Genomic DNA, 22677 nt, shown 5'->3' with positions numbered 1-22677 from the left:
CATATATAAGCTCCAAAAGAAGAAATATATAAAATATAGTGATTATTTTAAAATTATATATTTGAGCTGAATATCCTAAATACTGGACAGAAGATCAGGCTTATGCTATGATTAAGCTGTAAAATATTTTGAAATGATTGTTTATCATAACATGATTTTATAAAGGTTGACTTTAGATGACTTCTTTGTTCAATTAATTTTTGTTTTACTAGGCAAGTCTTGCTGAAATCCATAGCAATATGTGGGTAAGAAATGGTCTGCAGATCAAAGGACAAGCCATGACCTATGTCCAGTCTCATTTCTGTAATTCCATGATTGATCCTGACATTTACCTGTTACAGGTAAGCCAATCTAGTGATGCAGATACTGAACTTAAGAAGTATCTCATTTGTACCTGTGGGATTTTAATTTATAGAGGTGACTAAATGAGGACACAGAGGTCAGTGCTATTGAAAGAAGAATTTTATTACTTAACATTTCCCAAAGGAAGAGAGGCATGCCATGCCACGCAGGACCAAAGGGGAAGCATTAGACTTTTGTCAGGAGACAGAAGGAATGAGGGGCAATCCTAGATCAGAAGCTTTACTGGGGTTTCCATAGGAAAGGCAAGGCAGGGCTATGGAAGTAGTTTAGCATTGGCTGGTTTGAATCATCTTGGTGAGCTTTAGGGCATAAAGGCTATCCCCAGCTATCTGGTACCTGCCCTGGCCAAGGGGCCTGGGGGTATATTGGCTTGGTCTGTGAGTTAAATAAAGGGCAAGTGTGACTTGCATATAAAAGACTTGCTTCCAGGTAAGCTGTTGAACAAATGCGATATAGAAAATAAGAGGAATGATAAACACAAGAAATAAAACTGGGGAATTCCCTCATAGTCCAGTGTTTAGGACTTGGTGCTTTCACTGTCAAGGGCCCAGGCTCAATCCCTAGTTGGGGAACTAAGATCCTGCAAGCCATGTGCATACCCAGAGGGGAAAAAAGGAAGAAAAAAAGAAAAAGAATACTGAATAAATAAATACTGACTACTGAGAAATAAACTTTGTGGGTTTTATTTTTATTTATTTATTTATTGATCTTTTAAAGGTTTGTGCATCTAGACTTGATCCAGATTATTTTATTTCATCTGTCTTTGAAAGGTAAGCATAGTTTTATTAATACAGGTATTAGGAAGTATTTGGAATTTAAGTTAATTTTGTCTTAACTTTAAAAAAATCTGTCTCAAATATTTTTTTAATAGATTTAAGGTAGTGGATTTGTTGACAATGGCTTCACAACATCAAAACACAGTACTTGATGCAGAGCATGAGAGATCCATGTTAGAAGGCGCTCTTACATTTCTTGTGATTCTTTTGAGTCTTCGTTTACATTTAGGTAAAAAGCACTAATACAAATACTTGGGTACCTCCCTTTCCTCCCCTTACCCTGTGGTAGTAACTGGTTTATGGAAAAAAAGGAAAGGATGCATTTCAAACTCTTGACACGATATGTTTTACCATTAATACTCCTTTTAGAATATTCTTTGAACCCTTACTTAAGGGAACTGCAAATACCAGGGTAGTTAAACTGCAGTTATATTGGGGCATTGTTTTCTTTGCCCTATGATTTTTGAAGCATCTCATTTTGGTAAAATAACTTAATTGTGTGGTAAGTTGTTTCTTTATAATATATAAATATTCAGATATATTAATTCTGTTTTTAATTTTAGGAATGTCTGATGATGAGATTCTGAGAGCAGAGATGGTAGCCCAGCTGTGTATGAATGACAGAACACACAGTTCTTTGCTGGACCTCATATCCTTTCAAGAGTTTAATTTTCTTTTAGTTGCAGGATCTAAATTACAAGTAATATTTATGGATTAAAGATATATCACTTTCTGATTAAAACTTTTTTTTTTGAGGTTGGAAAATAATGTGGAAAAAAACTCCCAATTTTTTGTTCAATTCTGTGTTCAAGACTAGTGGCGGATTTGCCTCTAATCATCATCTCTCAGGGTGCTCTTGTTAGACTTTGCTTAAGCATCAGGACTGTTTGCTCTGGGCACCCTGGAACCTGACCTTCTAGGATAGCAGTAGTAAAAGGGAGCTGGACACTTGGTAAAAGGCAGCTAGATCTACTGTATTTGTATAACCAGGCTGGAATTCATCATTAAAATTTAGAGTTATGTCTTATAATTATCAGAGTTTTAAACATTCTGAGTATTTTTTCCTGAGAATTCAGTTTTAAACCAAGAGGCTTTGAAGGGCAAAGGCTATTGTCTACAGACTTTAAAACCTTAAGGTTCTCTGTATAGGACTGAGGATTCAGTGAACACTTTATTATTTTTTTAAGGTATTAATAAAGTTTTAGACAAAGGTTATCATGTTATTTAGTGGTAAAATTTGCTTTGTGAATTTTTGACTAAATTTACTTTGTACATTATGATTTTGTTTGAAATAATTGACTAAACTTTTATGAACTGGCTCCTGTTAGAAAGTCTGTTTGATAACCTTGAAGATTTTCTTAAGCAGACAACAACTTGATACTGTTTGATGATTTCATTCAGCCTTTATGTACTGTGTATCAGTGCTGTAAAAGAGCAAAAGAATTCTCCGTAACTTTGAATTTAGAAAATATTATATAGCTTTAATGTGAAACCAATAGGAAAGAATCTAGGATTTTCTGGTTTTCTTCTTTTTGAAACATTTGCTTAGTATTTTTTCATTCTTATTTTGAGGAGAACATTTTGCATCTTTTATGAAATAATCTTTGCTCATAAAAATCTGGGCTGATATTTAGTATACTGTCTTTGATTTTCGAAGACGAAGTATATAACATTATTTGCAAATTGTTGAAAATGGAGATTAATTTTAAAAGGTTTTTTTTTTCATTTCCTGAAACCGTATTCATTTTTGGGGGGAAATATACATCAGAACTTCTTCAGCATATAATTTATTAGTAGGCTATTAATTAAGCTATCTTAAAAATAAGCTATTTTAAAAATTAAGCTGCCTTAAGCTATTTTAAAAAATTACAGTTAATTATTGAAGTTACTATTGAACTGTTGTGTTATGTAGCCCTCTTGTGGCCAGCTTTATATATTACAGCCGATTCAGTTCAGTTGAGTTCAGTCTCAGTCGTGTCAGATTCTGCGACCCCATGGACTGCAGCACACCAGGCTTCCCTGTCCATCACCAACTCACGGAGATTGCTCTCAAACTCATGTCAATCGAGTCAATGATGCCATCCTACCATCTCATCCTCTGTCATCCCCTTCTCCTCCTGCCTTCCATCTTTCCTGGCATCAGGGTCTTTTCCATTGAGTCAGTTCTTAGCATCAGGTGGCCAAAGTATTGGAGCTTCAGCTTCAGCATCAGTTCTTCCAGTGAATACTTAGGACTGATTTCTTTTAGGATTGACTTTTTAGATCTCCTTGCAGTCCAAGGGACTCTCAAGAGTCTTCTCCAACTCCACAGTTCAAAAGCATCAATTTTTCCATGCTCAGCTTTCTTTATGGTCCAACTCTCATATCCATACATGACTACTGGGAAAATCATATCTTTGACTAGATGGACCTTTGTTGGCAAAGTAATGTCTCTTTTTTTTAATATACTGTCTAGGTTGGTCATGGCTTTCCTTCCAAGGAGTAAGCGTCTTTTAATTTCATGGCTGCAGTCACTATCTGCAGTTATTTTGGAGCCCCCCAAAAATAAAGTCTGTCACTGTTTCCATTGTTTCCCTGTCTGTTTGCCATGAAGTAATGGGACTGGATGCCATGATCATAGTTTTCTGAATGTTGAGCTTTAAGCCAACTTTTTCACTCTCCTCTTTCACTTTCATCAAGAGGTTCTTTAGTTCTTCTTTGCTTTCTGCCATAAGGATGGTGTCATCTGCATATCTGAGGTTATTGATATTTCTCCCACCAATCTTGATTCCAGCTTGTGCTTCATCCAGCCTGGCATGTTGCATGATATTCTCTACATATAAGTTAAATAAGCAGGGTGACAATATACAGCCTTGACGTACTCCTTTCCCTATTTGGAACCAGTCTGTTGTTCCCTGTACTGTTCTGACTTTTGCTTCTTGACCTGCATACCGGTTTCTCAGGAGGCAGTAAGGTGGTCTGGTATTCCCGTCTCTTTAAGAATTTTCCACAATTTATTGTGATCCACACAGTCAAAGGCTTTGGTGTAGTCAGTAAAACAGAAATAAATGTTTTTCTGGAACTCTCTTGCTTTTTCCATGATCCAGCGGATGTTGGCAGTTTGATCTCTGGTTCCACTGCCTTTTCTAAATCCAGCTTGACCCTCTGGAAGTTCACTGTTCACATACTGTTGAAGCCTGGCTTGGAGAATTTTGAGCATTACTTTGCTAGCTTGTGAGATGAATGCAATTGTGTGGTAGTTCGAACGTTCTTTGGCATTGCCTTTCTTGGGGGTTGTTTGGAAAGAAAACTGAGCTTTTCCAGTCCTGTGGCCACTGCTGAGTTTTCCAAATTTGCTGGCGTATTGAGTGCAGCACTTTCACAGCATCATCATTTAGGATTTGAAATAGTTCACCTGGAATTCCATCACCTCCACTAGCTTTGTTCGTAGTGATGCTTCCTAAGGCCCACTTGACTTTGCTTTCCAGGATGTCTGGTTCTAGTCCAGTGATCACACCATCGTGGTTATCTGGGTCATGAAGATCTTTTTTATATAGTTCTTCTGTGTATTCTTGCCACCTCTTCCTAATCTCTTCTGCTTCTGTTAGGTCCATCCCATTTCTGTCCTTTATCGAGCCCATCTTTGCATGAAGTGTTCCCTTGGTATCTCTAATTTTCTTGAAGAGATCTCTAGTCTTTCCTATTCTGTTGTTTTCCTCTATTTCTTTGCATCGATTGCTGAGGAAGGCTTTCTTATCTCTCCTTGCTATTTGGAACTCTGTGTTCAAATGAGTATATCTTTCCTTTTCTCCTTTGCCTTTCGCTTCTCTTCGTTTCACAGCAATTTGTAAGGCCTCCTCAGACAACCATTTTGCCTTTTTGCATTTCTTTTTCTTGGAGATGGTTTTGATCACTGCCTCCTGTACAGTGTCACGAACCTCCATCCCTTGTTCTTCAGGCACTCTATCAGATCTAATCCCTTGAATCTATTTGTCACTTCCACTGTATAATCGTAAGGGATTTGATTTAGGTCATACCTGAATGGTCTAGTAGTTTCCCCCTCTTTCTTCAATTTAAGTCTGAATTTGGCAATAAGGAGTTCATGATCTGAGTCACAGTCAGCTCCTGGTCTTGTTTTTGCTGGCTGTATAGAACTTCTCCATCTTTGGCTGCAAAGGATATAGTCAATCTGATTTTGGTATTGACCATCTGGTGATGTCCATCTATAGAGTTTTCTCTTGTGTTGTAGGAAGAGGGTGTTTGCTGTGACCAGTGTATTCTTTGGGCAAAACTCTGTTAGCCCTTGCCCTGCTTCATTTTGTACTCCAAGGCCAAACTTGCCTGTTACTCCAGTTATCTCTTGACTTCCTACTTTTGCATTCCAGTCCCCTGTGATGAAAAGGACATCTTTTTTGGGTGTTAGTTCTAAAAGGTCTTGTAGGTCTTCACTGAACCGTTCAACTTCAGCTTCTTCAGCATTACTGGTTGGGGCATAGACTTGGATTACTGTGATATTGAATGGTTTGCCTTGGAAACGAACAGGGATCATTCTGTCATTTTTGAGATTGCACCCAAGTACTGCATTACAGACTCTTTTGTTGACTATGAGGGCTACTCCACTTCTTCTAAGGGATTCTTGCCCGCAGTAGTAGATACAATGGTCGTCTGAGTTAAATTCACCCATTCCAGTCCTTTTAAGTTCATTGATTCCTTGAGATGTCCACATTCACTCTTGCCATCTCCTGTTTGACCACTTGTAATTTACCTTGATTCATGGACTTAACATTCCAGGTTCGTAGGCAATACTATTCTTTACAGCATTGGACTTTACTTTCATCACCAATCACGTCCACAGTTGAGTGTTGTTTTTGCTTTGGCTCCGTCTCTTCATTCTTTCTCCACTGATCTCCAGTAGCATATTGGGCACCTTCTGACCTGGGGCGTTCATCTTTCAGTGTCCTACCTTTTTGCCTTTTCATACTGTTCTTGGGGTTCTCAAGACAAGAATATTTTAGCAAAGAAAGTTGGAAACTAATACCTTAATAAGATTATAAATCTTAGTTATTAATTTTTTTTCTTGACACATGCATCATATTCCAGAAAATCCAAATCCTAAAAGTGGTATTATTCCTGGAAGTTATAGCTTTGAATCAGTTTTATCAGCGGTAGCTGATTTTAAGGCTCCTGTTTTTGAACCTGGAGGTTCTATGCAACAAGGCATGTATACTCCTAAAGGTACGTTTATATCTATGAATGTATTTTTTCAAATATCAGGTTTTTTTGAAGGTTTGTTGTGTATACTGAAACAAAATGTTTGCCTTTTATTTCCTTAGCTTTGGTTTTCCCCTTCAACTTTCTTAAACATGTATGTTTGTCTTTTTCAGTATACTGTGATACTGGTTCCTTTTATTTAAAAATCTATGATTTATGTTATAGTAAGACTTCTGAGATGAGTCCAAATTATAAAGGAACTTTATCTATGAACACCAGTTTATGTTTGTAAGTGAATGAACTTGAAATTATGACGTAAAATATATACTTAAAAACACTCTGAGTGTATTTGCCCTTTAAATTTGATTTTGAAATAGTTGTCACTACCCTAAGTTTAATTTGAAACAGTTAAAAATCTATATGGAATACTGATAATGTTCTCATATGTTTTAAACCTTTGTAAATACATAGAAACCTTTTCCTTAAATGATTGGTTTTCTAAGGTTTTCCCCCTGGATTTGTAGAGACATGCTTGACAAAAGCCAGAAGCAGGTGAAATTTTGATCCATGATCTTTTCTTCTTCACTTTCACATATTCATTAAATTAAAATTTTGGAGAAAGTAGAGGTTACAGGTTTCTTGCACCCCTGACCCCTGACGCTTGTTGTCTAAGTGAAAAAATAATGTCTACTTTGAAGTTGTAAATAACATGTACTGTGTTTGATAAAAGGCACCAAAATAAGCCTTATCATGTGGGAATTTTCAGAGAGTTCACAAAGGTAGCAAGAACAATCCAGAATCTCTGGTTGGAATGTATTCCATTGGAAAAGCACAATATTTCTTTATTGTAGAGAACACTTTGTATCTAAAATTTAGATGAGCTTAGAAGTATAATGATGTTCTTGTATAGTGCTATGCTTATTAATAACGTGTGATGTGAGCGTTGCCTTTGTCAGACTTATTCATGTTGGGGTCCTTATTAAAATGTAATTTTCTATGCCTAAACCCCAATCTGCTCTCGTCTAGATTTCTGGGAATAGATTCTGGAAATCTGCTTTTTTACCAATCTCTATAGGATGATTGTTACATACAGTACATTTTGAGACTCTGAGGCAGAGCACTGGACATTTGAAATTAGAATCAAGAAATTGAGTGTCACATTCATATAATACTGAATTGTATCAGCTAGTTGTGTGATGTTGAGAAAGTCAGTTTTTTATCTTTGGATTTGACTTCTTCTTTGTAAAATAAGAGTTGGAATGGATGAGTTGTTTTTAACCTTTTTTTAAAAAAAGTGTTTAAAATAAATTTGTAGTTTTGGGGAATTAAGCCTTAAATGAATTTATTATACAAAAGCAATAAAAGCAGACCTACTCTTGTTAAAATGAGTGTGGGTAGTGGACATAGCTTCTCATTTGTTTTACCATTTCCTTGCTCCAAAAGTTGTTGTTTGGTTGCTAAGTTGTGTCCTACTCCATTATGATCCCATGAACTGTAGCCTGCCAAACTCCTCTGTTCATGGGATTTCCAAGGCAAGAATACTGGAGTGGGTTGCAGTTTCCTTCTGTAAGAGAACTTCTCAATCCAGGGATTGAACCTGTGTCTCCTGCATTGGCAGGCAGATTCTTCACCCTTGAGCCACCAGGGAAGTTCAGTCAAATTAAACTTTACCATCTTTTAAATTTAAGATATACTGAAATGTAATTAGTTATTAGAGACTCAATGGTAAAGAATCACCTGCCATGCAGGAGACATGGGTTCGATCTCTGGGGAGATCCCCTAGAGGAGGAAGTGGCAACCCACTCCAGTATTCTTGCCTGGAAAATTCCACGGACAAAGAAGCCTGGCGGGCTACAGTCCATGGGGCTGCAGAAAAGTCACATACGACTGAGCGACTGAACATGCACGCAGTTAGTCATTAGAGATTGACTTGATTCCTAAGAAGTCATCAGTGTTTTCTTTCTTCTCTCTTGTGAATGATAGCTGAAGTCTGGGATCATGAATTTGACCCCGTCATGGTCATTCTTCGAACAGTTTACCGTAGAGACGTGCAGTCTGCAATGGACAGATACACAGCATTGTAAGTCTGTTATATTGATTAGTATAATAATGAATGTCTTCTGTTTATAAAAAAAATTCAGTTATAGCACAAATGTGATAAAGCTCTCATTAAAGTATACTTAAAATCTTTAGAGGAAAGAAATATTTTAAGATTAAAAAAGAATATGGCTGAGATTTATGTTCTCTAGATCTTGATCCAAAATCTGACATTAATCTGATAAAAATAAATTATAGAAAATATTAATAAGCATGAAAAATAAGAAACTTATTTACTTGCTATTTGACCAGTGGATTGCAAAGCTTGATTTTGTGTTGTTCTACTTTTAAACCAGTAGAGGAGGCACAAGTTAAAAGAATAAAATGGTCTCATATCAGAGATGATGGGTAACTACAAAAAGTGTGGTAACATTGCTGTGTTCTTAACAACTGGGAAAATAGCCACAGTAAAAAGAATTTTCTATGTAAATGTTTAACAAAATAGTTAAAATGTTGATAATTGCAGAAAAGTTTTGAGGATATCTTTTTAATGGACAATTCAGTTTTATATATTATTGTTGTAGATTGCTTTTTAATGTATTATTGTATTGGCCAAAAAGTTCATACGAGGGCTTTGCTGCTGATCACTAGTTGAGAATCTGTCTCCAGTGCAGGAGATGTGGAGATGTAGGTTCGATCCCTAAGTCAGGAAGATCCCCTGGAGGAGGAAATGGCATCCCCCTATAGTATTCTTGCCTGGGTAATCCCATGGACAGAGGAGCCTGGTAGGCTACGGTGCATGGGTTGGCAGAGTTGGACACGACTGAACAACTAAACAACAGCAACAACAAAAAGTTTGTGCAGGTTCTTCCATAAGAGTTTACAGAAAGACCGAATCAGTGTTTTGGCCAACCCAGTATTTCCTCCTGTTTTTATTTTTTATTTTTCCTCCTGTTTTTAAACATTAAATGGTTAATGTATTGTTGAGCATTATAGAATATCATCTTTTATTTGTGCTAAGTTCATTTGTGCGCAAACATTTTGAAAACAAGTTTAAAATGATTTAAATGTATTTGAACTTGAGAAAATATTTGTTCATATAACTATTAAAGTGTAAATATAGATATTGGGTATAATTGAAACTTCTCTTTGCCAAGACTTTGCAGTAATAGATATATGTTGAATTTAAGAACCATCATAGATACATCTGAAGAAAGTTTATAGTGTAGAATTTTAGCATGCTCTTCACTCCCCTACCCCCACCCCAAGAAAGACAAAAACAAAAAACAGAACTTAGTTTGGCATTTCTCTCTACTTTTCTCTAAAACTCTTGGGGAGATAGCCTTAGATTCTCCTTTCTTAGCAACCTCTTTATATAGTTTTTGTATAGTTGTGTAACTATTTGTTTGCTTTTTACAACTATTGTTTTTTTTGCTTTTTTTGTTATTACTTGAAGGAAGTTACTTTTGTCTCTCTCTCTTTTATATCTTCAGAATGTATCTCAGTGCTGGCACATAATAGACATTCACAGTATTGTTCATTGAGTAAATAAATTTGAAATTGTTCATGCTGAAAATGAAAGATGGGTGGGAGGAAGCATTTCCATGGAAAACCTAGTCTGGCCTTCATAAATACTGTTTGTTGTCTTAAGTGGGTCTGCCTTTTTTCAGGGGGAGTGCATGGTAGCTTGTCATTGAATATACAAGAATTAAATATATAGTTAATTTTATTATTCTGCTTTACTTTATAATACATAGCAATTTGGACTAGGATTGGCCTGAAGCTTTCCAGGCCTTGAAAGAGTCATTAAATACTTAATGTAATCAGTTTTAAAAGTGAAATTCAATTTGACAATGCACATTTATTGAGTAAGGGCTTCCCAGGTGGCTCTGTGGTAAGGAATCCATATACCAGTGCAGGAGACACAGGGCATGTGCATTTGAATCTGGGGTTGGGAAGATCCTGTGAAGGAAGACATGGCTACCTATTCCAGTACTCTTGCCTAGAAAATTCCATGGACACAGGATCCTGGCAGGCTACAGCTACGGGGTCACAAAGAGTCAGACGTGACTGAACGCACACACATGCATTTACTGAGTGCATTATTATATACCAGGTACTCTGTAAAGCAAAGAGAACTGTGGTCTTTTATTTTTCAAATAGAAGATTTTTACTTGAGCTTTGAGAAGTTAATTTCCTTCATTTAGACCAGTGGTTCCCAGTCAGAATGAATTTTGTCCTTCAGGGGACATTTGCCATTGTCTACAGACTTCAGAGGGTTAAAACTGACATGTAGCGTAGGCTAAGTCTGGTCCCCACAACTAAGAATTTCTGGCCTCGAATGTCATTAGTGTCAAGGTTGAGAAAGCTGGTTTAAACCTATACTGACATACAGGTAACCTTTTCTGTTTGTAGGTACCTTGTATTTTTGACTTATTTTGTGTTATTAGTTGTTTAGAACCATGTCATATTTTGGCTTATAACTGATTTGCATAGAGAAAACCATATTCTTAGAACTGTTTTTATTAAATTTCCTCTCTCCTATTTTGCTTTATATTTTTTCTCATTCTCTCATTCTCCTCATTTTGCTTTTGAATTCCTGTACAATGCCTTTATAGTTTCTTAGAAATATTTCTGAAATGTTGTGATGTTTCTTGACAGTTTGAAAATCTTTGTTTTAAAGAAGTTTGTCTTAAAGAAGTTTTAAAGAAGTATTCTTTCATTTAAAATGAAAGAATAATAACAGAAATACACGTTAGCTTCATATTAAAATCATTTTCATGTAAATCTGTGAAATTTTATGCACAAACTATAGTAACCCAATAATATTTTGTATATTTAAAATAAGTATGGATATGAAGAATATGTTTGTTTCTATGTAAAACTTAATTGTTTTGAAATTTATTTTGTATATGAAATATAACATCTCTTTCTTTTATTGATATGTCTTATATGATGGCATAATTGACTGGTTCACTTCTTATTATAACACAACTGGGAAAAGTGTGGGGCTTATTGGCTATTGGTCATTTTCATCTTCTTTTAGTTTTAAGGAACAAAAGTGGTGAAACTGATTTTACTTAGTGTGATCTTTTTTTATTTCAAGAAGGTAATAGAAAGGTGTTTTGAAGAATTATGGCGAAAATGAGTAGGTAAATTAAGGCTGCTGTGTCTTCAGAATTTACCTGGATATTAGGCACTTTGTAGACAATCAGTAATTGCTAAATGAATGAAAAGTAAGTTTCTTAAATTTTTTTGTGCAGAGAGTTTTAAGTGAAAATAAGCCATTTTCTTTGTGTGATGCTTAGATCTTTGCTGAAAAATTTCTGGAAAAGCCCTTTAAGATCTTCTCTCCAGCTTCTGTAGAAATGTCTTGGGGGCCATCACTAAAAGAGGGAGCTGGGCAATAGCAAGAGGAGGGCTAAAAAAGTGAAGGTGGCTCATCTCACTTTCCTTCAGTTCAGTTCAGTCGCTCAGTCGTGTCCGACTCTTTGCGACCCCATGAATCGCAGCACGCCAGGCCTCCCTGTCTATCACCAACTCCCAGAATTCACTCAGACTCACGTCCATCGAGTCAGTGATGCCATCAAGCCATCTCATCCTCTGTCGTCCCCTTCTCCTCCTGCCCCCAATCCCTCCCAGCATCAGAGTCTTTTCCAATGAGTCAGCTCTTTACATGAGGTGGCCAAAGTACTGGAGTTTCAGCTTTAGCATCATTCCTTCCAAAGAACACCCAGGGCTGATCTCCTTCAGAATGGACTGGTTAGATCTCCTTGCAGTCCAAGGGACTCTCAAGAGTCTTCTCCAACACCACAGTTCAAAAGCATCAATTCTTCGGCACTCAGCTTTCTTCACAGTCCAACTCTCACATCCATACATGACCACAGGAAAAACCATAGCCTTGACTAGATGGACCTTTGTTGGCAAAGTAATGTCTCTGCTTTTGAATATGCTATCTAAATTGGTCATAACTTTCCTTCCAAAGAGTAAGTGTATTTTAATTTCATGGCTGCAGTCACCATCTGCAGTGATTTTGGAGCCCAGAAAAATAAAGTCTGACACTGTTTCCACTGTTTCCCCATCTATTTCCCATGAAGTGATGGGACCGGATGCCATGATCTTCATTTTCTGAATGTTGAGCTTTAAGCCAACTTTTTCACTCTCCTCTTTCACTTTCATCAAGAGGCTTTTTAGTTCCTCTTCACTTTCTGCCATAAGGGTGGTGTCATCTGCATATCTGAGGTTATTGATATTTCTCCTGGCAGTCTTGATTCCAGCTTGTGTTTCTTCCAGTCCAGTGTTTCTCATGATGTACTCTGCATATAAGTTAAATAAGCAGGGCGACAATATACAGCCTTGACGTACTCCTTTTCCTTGTTCCATGTCCAGTTCTAACTGTTGCTTCCTGACCTACATATTTCCTGGCATACAGATTTCTCAAGAGGCAGGTCAGGTGATCTGGTATTCCCATCTCTTTCAGAATTTTCCACAGTTTATTGTGATCCACACAGTCAAAGGCTTTGGCATAGTCAATAAAGCAGAAATAGATGTTTTTCTGGAATTCTCTTGCTTTTTCCATGATCCAGCAGATGTTGGCAATTTGATCTCTGGTTCCTCTGCCTTTTCTAAAACCAGCTTGAACATCAGGAAGTTCATGGTTCATGTATTGCTGAAGTCTGGCTTGGAGAATTTTGAGCATGACTTTACTAGCTTGTGAGATGAGTGCAATTGTGCAGTAGTCTGAGCATTCTTTGGCATTGCCTTTCTTTGGGATTGGAATGAAAACTGACCTTTTCCAGTCCTGTGGCCACTGCTGAGTTTTCCAAATTTGCTAGCATATTGAGTGCAGCACTTTCACAGCATCATCTTTCAGGATTTGAAATAGCTCAACTGGAATTCACTAGCTTTGTTCGTAGTGATGCTTTCTAAGGCCCACTTGACTTCACATTCCAGGATGTCTGGTTCTAGATGAGTGATCACACCATCGTGATTATCTGGGTCATGAAGATCTTTTTTGTACAGTGATTCTTGCCACCTCTTCTTAATATCTTCTGCTTCTGTTAGGTCCATACCATTTCTGTCCTTTATTGAGCCCATCTTTGCATGAAATGTTCCCTTGGTATCTCTAATTTTCTTGAAGAGATCTCTAGTCTTTCCCATTCTGTTGTTTTCCTCCATTTCTTTGCATTGATCGCTGAGGAAGGCTTTCTTATCTCTTCTTGCTATTCTTTGGAACTCTGCATTCAGATGCTTGTATCTTTCCTTTTCTCCTTTCCTTTTCACTTCTCTTCTTTTCACAGCTATTTGTAAGGCCTCCCCAGACAGCCATTTTGCTGTTTTGCATTTCTTTTCCATGGGGATGGTCTTGATCCCTGTCTCCTGTACAATGTCACAAACCTCATTCCATAGTTCATTAGGCATTGTATCTATCAGATCTAGTCCCTTAAATCTATTTCTCACTTCCACTGTATAATCATAAGGGATTTGATTTAGGTCATACCTGAATGGTCTAGTGGTTTTCCCTACTTTCTTCAATTTAAGTCTGAATTTGGTAATAAGGAGTTCATGATCTGAGCCACAGTCAGCTCCTGGTCTTGTTTTTGTTGACTGTGTAGAGCTTCTCCATCTTTGGCTGCAAAGAATATAATCAATCTGATTTCAGTGTTGACCATCTGGTGATGTCCAAGTGTAGAGTCTTCTCTTGTGTTGTTGGAAGAGGGTGTTTGCTATGACCAGTGCATTTTCTTGGCAAAACTCTATTAGTCTTTGCCCTGCTTCATTCCATACTCCAAGGCCAAATTTGCCTGTTACTCCAGGTGTTTCTTGACTTCCTACTTTTGCATTCTAGTCCCCTATAATGCAAAGGACATCTTTTTTGGGTGTTAGTTCTAAAAGGTCTTGTAGGTCTTCATAGAACCGTTCAACTTCAGCTTCTTCAGCGTTACTGGTTGGGGCATAGACTTGGATTACTGTGATATTGAATGGTTTGCCTTGGAAATGAACAGATCATTCTGTCGTTTTTGAAATTGCATCCAAGTACTGCATTTCGAACTCTTTTGTTGACCATGATGGCTACTCCATTTCTTCTGAGGGATTCCTGCCCGCAGTAGTAGATATAATGGTCATCTGAGTTAAATTCACCCATTCTAGTCCATTTTAGTTCACTGATTTCTAGAATGTTGACATTCACTCTTGCCATCTCTTGTTTGACCACTTCCAATTTGCCTTGATTCATGGACCTGACATCCCAGTTCCTATGCAATATTGCTCTTTACAGCATTGGACCTTGCTTCTATCACCAGTCACATCCACAGCTGGGTATTGTTTTTGCTTTGGCTCCATCCCTTCATTCTTTCTGGAGTTATTTCTCCACTGATCTCCAATAGCATATTGGGCACCTACTGACCTGAGGAGTTCCTCTTTCAGTATCCTATCATTTTGTCTTTTCATACTGTTCATGGGGTTCTCAAGGCAAGAATACTGAAGTGGTTTGCCATTCCTTTCTCCAATAGACCACATTCTGTCAGATCTCTCCACCATGACCTGCCCGTCTTGGGTTGCCCCATGGGCATGGCTTAGTTTCATTGAGTTAGACAAGGCTGTGGTCCTAGTGTGATTAGATTGACTAGTTTTCTGTGAGTATAGTTTCAGTGTGTCTGCCCTCTGATGCCCTCTTGCAACACCTACCATCTTACTTGGGATTCTCTTACCTTGGGCGTGGGGTATCTCTTCTTGGCTGCTCCAGCAAAGCACAGCCGCTGCTCCTTACCTTGGACAAGGGTATCTCCTCACTGCCGCCCCTTCTGACCTTGAACATGGAATAGCTCCTCTAGGCCCTCTTGCACCCGCACAGCCACTGCTCCTTGGACGTGGGGTTGGTCCTCCCGGCCGCCACCCCCTGGCCTCGGTCGTGGGGTTGGTCCTCCTGGCCGCCACCCCTGACCTCGGACGCGGGGTATCTCCTCTCGGCCGCCGCCCCTGGGCTCAGGGGGTGGGTAGCTTCTCCAGGCTGCCGCCCCTGGCCTTGGGCGTGGAGGCATGGGGTAGCTCTTCCTGGCTGCCGCCCCTGACCTCGGACGTGGGGTAGCTCCACCCGGCCGCCGCCCCTGACCTCAGACTTGGGTAGCTCTTCTCGGCCATTCCTGTGTCCTTGCAGCCTGGCACTCTCAGCCGCTGCCCCTGACCTCGGATGTGGGGTAACTCCTCTTGGCCACCGCCCTTTGGGCATGGGGTCCTCCCGGCTTCTGCCCCTGACCTCGGACGTGGGGTAGCTCCTCTTGGCCGCGCTTAGTGCGCCGGTCGCTTTCCTTACTCCCTTCCAAAATACCCTTTCATGGACAATTCAGCTTTTAAAGTAAAAAATAAAACCCAATAAGAACAAACCAACAGTTGGAAAACCATTTATTCAATTTAGTATTATATTTTATATATGAGGACATTGTGATCCAGAGAAGTTCAGTGAAATATGTTTGTTAATGGCAGTGTTGGAACTATTATCTAGGCCATTTCCAAAAGACAAATGTGGTTTTTATATAGTGGTTATTTTAAATTCAGCTGGAAAGCAAATTTTTTTGAACTCTTAATTTCTGATACTTATGTTGCTTCCCACCTTGAAGGTTAATGGTTGTTGGCCTATGTTTTAAAGTACATTGTATGAGTTTATATGTGTCATTTTTGTCTCAAACTAGTCAGTAATTTGGAGAAGGAAATGGCGACCCACTCCAGTATTCTTGCCTGGAGAATCCCAGGGATGGGGGAGCCTGGTGGGCTGCCGTCTGTGGGGTCGCACAGAGTCGGACATGACTGAAGCGATTTAGCAGCAGCAGCAGTCAGTAATTAGGTGTTGGTTTGAGTCACTTAAAATTCTTTTTTCTGTCATGTAGCTTTTTGTTTACATTATTCCATTAATGATTTTGAAAAGAGCAGTCAAATGATGTTACCTGCTGCCTTAAACAAATATATAACCTTTATGTCAGAACACTTTATTAATCTAAACATTGCATATTTAGGGGCCTAGTACTTAAAGCAAACAAAAGCTAAAAATTGCTTTTCTATGCTAAATGAAATATAATAATTAAAACATTTTATTATATACTATTGGAATTATTTTAAAAATTATGCTTATATGTAGCCACTATAGTATTATATAGAAACCAGTTTTTTTCTTTTTTTTTTAAGCAATGTAATGACACCCTCTTCTTGAATCATAGATGCAACTTATTTCTCTGGTATGTTAATGGTAATTTTTTTTTTTAAGCAGAGAAGGGTTTATTGCAGGACCAAGCAAAAAGAACAAGAGGCTTCTACTCTAAAAAACCCCAAATCCCCGTATGGTTTTTAGGGAGAAGGTTTTATAGGCAAAATTTGGGGAGAGGGCTACAGGGTATGTGACTTTTTTCTGATTGGTTGGTGGTAAGGTAATAGGGTGGTACCCCAGAAATCTTGAGCTCATCCCAAAGTCACCATTCTCCACTTGGGTGGTGGCCCCAGTTCCTGGATGTATGGCTGTTGTCTCCATTTCCTTCACGTCCCAGGGATCCTTCTTTTGCTCCATAAAGCAAAAGAACCATGTAACCATGTCTGGCTTACAGACAGGACCGAGGGAGACCAAGTATAGTTCCCGTTGCGTGATGCCCATAAATTCCCACTCATCCTGAGTAAATTCTATGGCTACATCCTGGAATTTCAGCAGTTTCCTGAGAAGCTGCCATTTCCTCTTCTTTCTCTTGTCTGTATTGTTTTGTCTCATCAATGTTATGTTGAGGAATCACATCAGCATCTTAAGAGTGTCCCTTTGCACTCAACATACCCATAGACAGAAGGATCTTGAAATGCCTAAAGCGCCAGCTTAGCCTATCCTTGTCTCAGAAGATATTCAGGAAAAATCAACTCCTGTATGGAGACCAGACTATGAATTAGTTCTTTCCTTTTTATAGTGTTCTTGTCTCATTCAGATGTCAGGAAATTCTGCTAATATGGGTATGTGGGCTGCACCAATTTTGCCCTTCGAAACCTACATTATATAGGTTTAACAGGAAACCATTTTGCCTCTTCTTGTAATTTTTTATTTTTATTTTTAAGATTTTCTTTCCCCTACTTACATAATATCCTTTTCCCTTTAGATGAGTCTTCTACTGTTAAGTCTCTAGCTTTCATGTTAGAGGCATTCTTAGGATATCTATAGTTCTGGCTGCTTGTGATGAAGAGCTAGCTCTCAGTGCCTTGGTGGATGTTGTGGATCCTGAGCTTTACTCTGGGGTGATTTGAGCAAGCAGGTTTGTTGCGAAGCCCCTATGTTAGTCTCTTTGAAACTTTTTTGGTTTGTAAGATTTCTCAAAGAAGTATTTTCAAATATTGCCCAGAATATAGTGGTCTGACTGCCGTTATTCTGTAAATGAAATGGAGTCAAAGCCTAAGTATTCTGAATCAAAATGCATTTGATGACTTTAACCGCATGTCCTCCTACCCTAAACCGTGCTTGTGTTTTACCTTCTTCAGAGATGAATTCTCCAGCTAGAATTCTATTGGGATGGGGTGAAGCAGTTTCATCCAGTCCTCATTTTAGCCTCCTATCTCCTCAACTCCAGCTTCCTAGGGGCTCAGTGGTAAAGAATCCACCTGCCAGAGCAGGAGACAGAGGAGATGCGGGTTTGATCCCTGTGTTGGGAATATCCCCTGGAGGAGGAAACAGCAACCCCCTCCAGTATTCTTGCTGGGATAATCCCATGGACAGAGAAGCCTGTCGGGCTACATACAATCCGTGGGGTCGCAAAGAGTCAGACGTGACTGAGCACGCAAGCACACGCTCACCTCCCAATTATTGAGGTACCAGGTGCTTCCAGTTTCTGAGCTTTTTAAGGATTCTGCAGAGTAATTGGGGTTGATTTTCAGCCTTCCCCCTTACCTTCTTGTGATTTGGCTTTCTTAGGTTTACTAGAATCATCCACATAGCCATTTGCTTTCCGATTAACAAAATTTTCGTTCTCTTTCCCTTTTTGGATTTTCCTCATCCTGTGCTTTTCATTAAAAGAAAAATACTGTTACTATTATTGTCATTGGAGTTTTGAGTGAAAGTAAAATTAAATATTTATGTTCATTATGTCATTTTAACTTTGAATGCTGAATGTATGACTTACATTCTCTGGATTACTGGGTGAAATTGAACCTTTAAAAAAAAACTTAATTTCCCTTCATGATTCTTGCATTGAAAGTGGTGTATGGATTATCTTTGATGGCTTTTTGGTTAGATTGTCTAAATTTTATTAGTTCTCAAGTTTTATTTTTTTATATTTGGATCTCTAATCCACCTGGAGTTGATTTTTATAGAGTGAAGTAGTGATTTATTTATTTTTTTCCCCCTGCAGAAAACCACCTCCAAGACTATTTACTGAAGAATCCATGCTTTTCTCACTGATTTGTAATGCTAATTCTGTCATATACAATTGATCCTCATTATTTTCAAATTCTATATTTTCTAATTTGACTACTTGGTAAATTTATTTGTAAACCTTGAATCAATACTCAGAGCACCTTACTGGTTATTTACAGATTTGTGTGGATGTGCAGAGGGCACCTAGATTCAAGTGGGAAAAAGCAAAACTCTGCCCTCTTGTTTCAGCTCATACTATAGACAAGGGTCCTCTTCATGGTCAGTTCAGTGCTGTGTTTTTGAATTTTTGTCCTTTGGTGATTTTGCTGATTTTGCTGTTTAGAATGTCTCCCACATGGAGTACCAGAGCACCATGTAGTGTTGCTGAGGGCAAGAAGGCTTTGATGTGCCTTACAGAGAAGATTTGTTGTTAGATAAGCTTTGTTCAGGCTGTTACAGTGCTCTTGGCTGTGAGTTCAATAGTAATGAATCAATAGTATGGTATATCCAGAAAAAGGTTGAGGAAATTTACTGGTCTGTACATAAAGTTATTACAAAAAGTGCTAAAGTAGCATGTATCGTATGTGATTGAAGCTATGGAATCACCATTTAAATCACAGTTTAATCTTGTGTCTATCATCTAATTTTGGTTTTATTTTATTTTTATAGTTTAAAACAGAGTGGAAAATTCCCTGGAAATCCTTGGCCACCCTATAAGAAAAGGACACCACTCCATCCCAGCTATAAAGGTCTCATGAGACTTTTGCACTGTAAAACTTTACACATTGTGCTATTCACTCTGCTTTACAAGGTACAGTAGTAATTTGACTAAGAAGACTAGATTAGAGTTTATTACCATAATTCTTAAATAAAAATGCCAAAAGATAATATGAACATAAAAGTACCATTTATAAAGCAAAGTGTATTTATATATTTAAGATGTGTGAGGATATGTCATAATCACATGTATGTGAGTTGTATTCTTGTAATTTCAAATCTAAGTTGGAAAATAACAGAGCTACACCATTTGTTATGGGAAACTATTCATCCTATCAGTTTCAGACAGGAATTATTATACAATTAGATACAAAGAAAAAAAAAACTATTGTTTCTTCTAATTAGAATTTGAAAAATTAAAAATTAATTTAAAAGTAAAAAGTATGCCTATCTGTTAACAAATTTCCAACCACTACATATATATTATTTAAATTATTTAAGAAAAATAATATATTAAATTTAGTTAGCAGACATTTTTGTTTTTTTTCTTAATGTTTGAGATACAAACAAATACAGCTTTTAGATTTCTATACCTTCTATTCTTTTTAACTCTACCCCATGATCAGTTTTTCATTTTACTTGCAAAAATTACTCCTGTTAAAATTTTAGACATGGGCCTCAAAAAAAACCAATTGAATGGTTTATTTTCATTCATTTCTAAGAAAATTATTCAGTAAAATAATTTAAAATGTTCTTTTTTTTAATTAAAATAGAATATTTTTATTATTAAAAGGATATTTATAGTTTTGATCTTTTATAGACATTTTTCAATGTTTACTTAGTGCCAGATTTTGTTTCAGATGCTTTGTGTACACATATATACATTATTTTAATTCTAGTAGAAATCCCTATGAGTGACAGTTCTATTTTTATTCTCATCTCTCAGATATGTTTTTTTAAACATTTTATTATGTAGTTTTGGTTGCACTGGGTCTTCATTGCTGCATGTGGGCTCTCTCTAGTTGGGGCAAGTGGGGACTGTTGACTGTGGTGTGGGGGCTTCTCATTGTGGGGGCTTCTCTTGTTGCAGAGCACAGGCTCAGTAGTTGTGGCTCATGGGCCTAGCTGCTCCACAGCATGTGGAATCCTCCTGGACCAGGGATCGAACCTGTGCCCCCTGCATTGGCAGGCAGATTCCCATCCACTATACTACCAGGGAAGACCTCAGATATGTTTTTTGAGTTTTAGAGGTTAAATAACTGAATAAGGTTAAATAAGTGAATAAGTCAGTAAATCTTGATTTAAAAATTAAAGAAGACTACTGCAAATGATTTGTGTCCTTTCAAGTTATATTTTTTCAACATTTTCGTTTGCTTACCATAAGAATAATATTTCCTCAAAAATAGAAAGGCAGTATTTAGTTGTTACAAGATTACTATGACCGAGTTTTTAAAAATCTCAATTTTGTAATATCATTCCTGACTTTATGATAATAGAAGAACCTTTAATTGACACTGCATTGGCAGGTCAGCTTTCTAAAAATCAGTGTCAGTAAACCATTTCATCTCCTGCCATGTTTAATATTAAAAAACTTTAATATAGAACATGTTAATAAAACTCTCCTGAAACCATCCTCTCTTTTATTGTAGTACCTAAAAAAGTTTTTTTTGCTTCCTTAACCTTAAAGTTATACATTTGAAGCTGTAAGATGTAATACCATAGGTTTTCAAGCTAGAATTTATTTGATTTTAGCTAATAATAAAGGAGGCAGAGTTGTAACGGTATGCAGTCATTGGAAGTCTAAAATCTGTGTTCTGGTGTTGCTTACGCTAGCTGAGTGTGTGGCTGAACCTTGGTTTCCTCCCTGTAGAGTCTTGGGTTAGAAGGATTACCTCTGTTGCCTGTCAACCTTCAGTCCCGCCTTACTGCTCTCCTGTTCTTCCCACCACCCGTCTACGCCACCTCCCTACTATTTGTTGAACACCAGTTGCTAGATATTATTTGAAGCAGATTAAAGATGTTAATTGTATAATCCTCACAATAATTCTGGGCTATTATTCCAGTTTTAAAGATGAGGAAACTTAAGACCAGGTGTTGTTCAAGATCAAATAACTTCAGTATATACAAAATGTGTATAAAAAATCAGGTTTTTAAAAGGTTCTGAAAGTCTGTTCTTCTCTCCATTGTGCCACACAAAATATGAATGGAAAAGTCTTCTCAGTAGTCAGATGGAACATTAGAAAATCAGTGAACTGGAAGTCTTAATTTTTTAGTCACAGTAGATTAGCTCCTAAGTGACTAAGGCTTTTCCAAGCCCTCTCTGCTGTTTGGGCAGTTTCTAGGAGGCTCAGCCTAGACTGGCCTCTCTTTGTTCTCCCTAGTCTCCCCTGCAGCGGACAGTGCCACTCCCCACAGAATCTCTCGTTTGCTGGCTGGCTTTTTTTTTTTTTTTTCTTTTTAATAATGAAGACAACAAGATGGCTACTAGGCTGTTTTTTCCTTACGGTATTTTATGTGTCTTCTGGTTAGTAGTTTGTTGCATTATACTGAATGAGTGATTGGTATAGGTTAGCCCACCGAGTCCTGCATAAAATGTGTAAGGCTTGCATAATCCATTTATAAGGTCAGATTTGTCAGTATTTCCTCAGCGCAACCTGTCTCCTAACCACTTTATTCTTTTTTCCTTTCTTGTATAAACCACACAGTGCATACACATGTACACAGTGTGTGCACAGAACTGAACACTGAACACTGAGTGCAGAGCACTCAAGCTCAGGACTATAATTTTAGAGACAGATTTTAATAATATTAATGTTCCATAAACAATTATTTTTCTCCCAATTATATACCAGGTGCTGTGCTAAACACATTTGCATGAACTATCCTATGTAACAAACATTTATCTGATATCCTTGTAATCCAGAGAAAAGTGTCAATAACTTAGGATGTAAAATATTCCTGTTAAATTACTTTATTAGATACTGGTATTTCTATAATAATTGTTTTAGTGGATTATTTAATGTGTTAAACTTTAGGTGATCAGTGAACTAATGATTCTGAATATTGCCTAAAATACTGTGTAATCCTGGGAGGGGAACCTGTTCTTTTGGTTTGAGTTTGTCTTTTCACCAAGGTATATGTTTACTTACTTACATATCTGATTATGATATGTATAACACACATATGTATATATGATATGTATAACATATATATATTATAACATAT

At 37.5% G+C, this 22677-nt stretch overlaps 1 protein-coding gene across 6 annotated transcripts in view; it reads left to right on the top strand.

Moving 5' to 3' along the window:
- The window catches only part of UBR3 (ubiquitin protein ligase E3 component n-recognin 3), a 204872-nt gene that overhangs the window by 83488 nt on the left and 98707 nt on the right, over nt 1–22677 (top strand). For all 6 annotated transcript variants that reach the window (XM_061435648.1, XM_061435616.1, XM_061435633.1 and 3 more), the window contains exons 14-20: nt 213–341; nt 1081–1133; nt 1235–1368; nt 1703–1779; nt 6203–6353; nt 8313–8409; nt 19405–19546. In XM_061435648.1, the coding sequence (XP_061291632.1) occupies nt 213–341; nt 1081–1133; nt 1235–1368; nt 1703–1779; nt 6203–6353; nt 8313–8409; nt 19405–19546 (783 nt within the window). The remainder of the gene's footprint in view (nt 1–212; nt 342–1080; nt 1134–1234; nt 1369–1702; nt 1780–6202; nt 6354–8312; nt 8410–19404; nt 19547–22677) is intronic.

The sequence above is a fragment of the Bos javanicus genome, chromosome 2, assembly GCF_032452875.1.
Source record: "Bos javanicus breed banteng chromosome 2, ARS-OSU_banteng_1.0, whole genome shotgun sequence".
Lineage (NCBI taxonomy): Eukaryota > Metazoa > Chordata > Mammalia > Artiodactyla > Bovidae > Bos > Bos javanicus.
The sequence above is the reverse complement of the archived record's forward strand: the minus strand, read 5'-3'. Positions and strand labels throughout refer to the sequence as shown.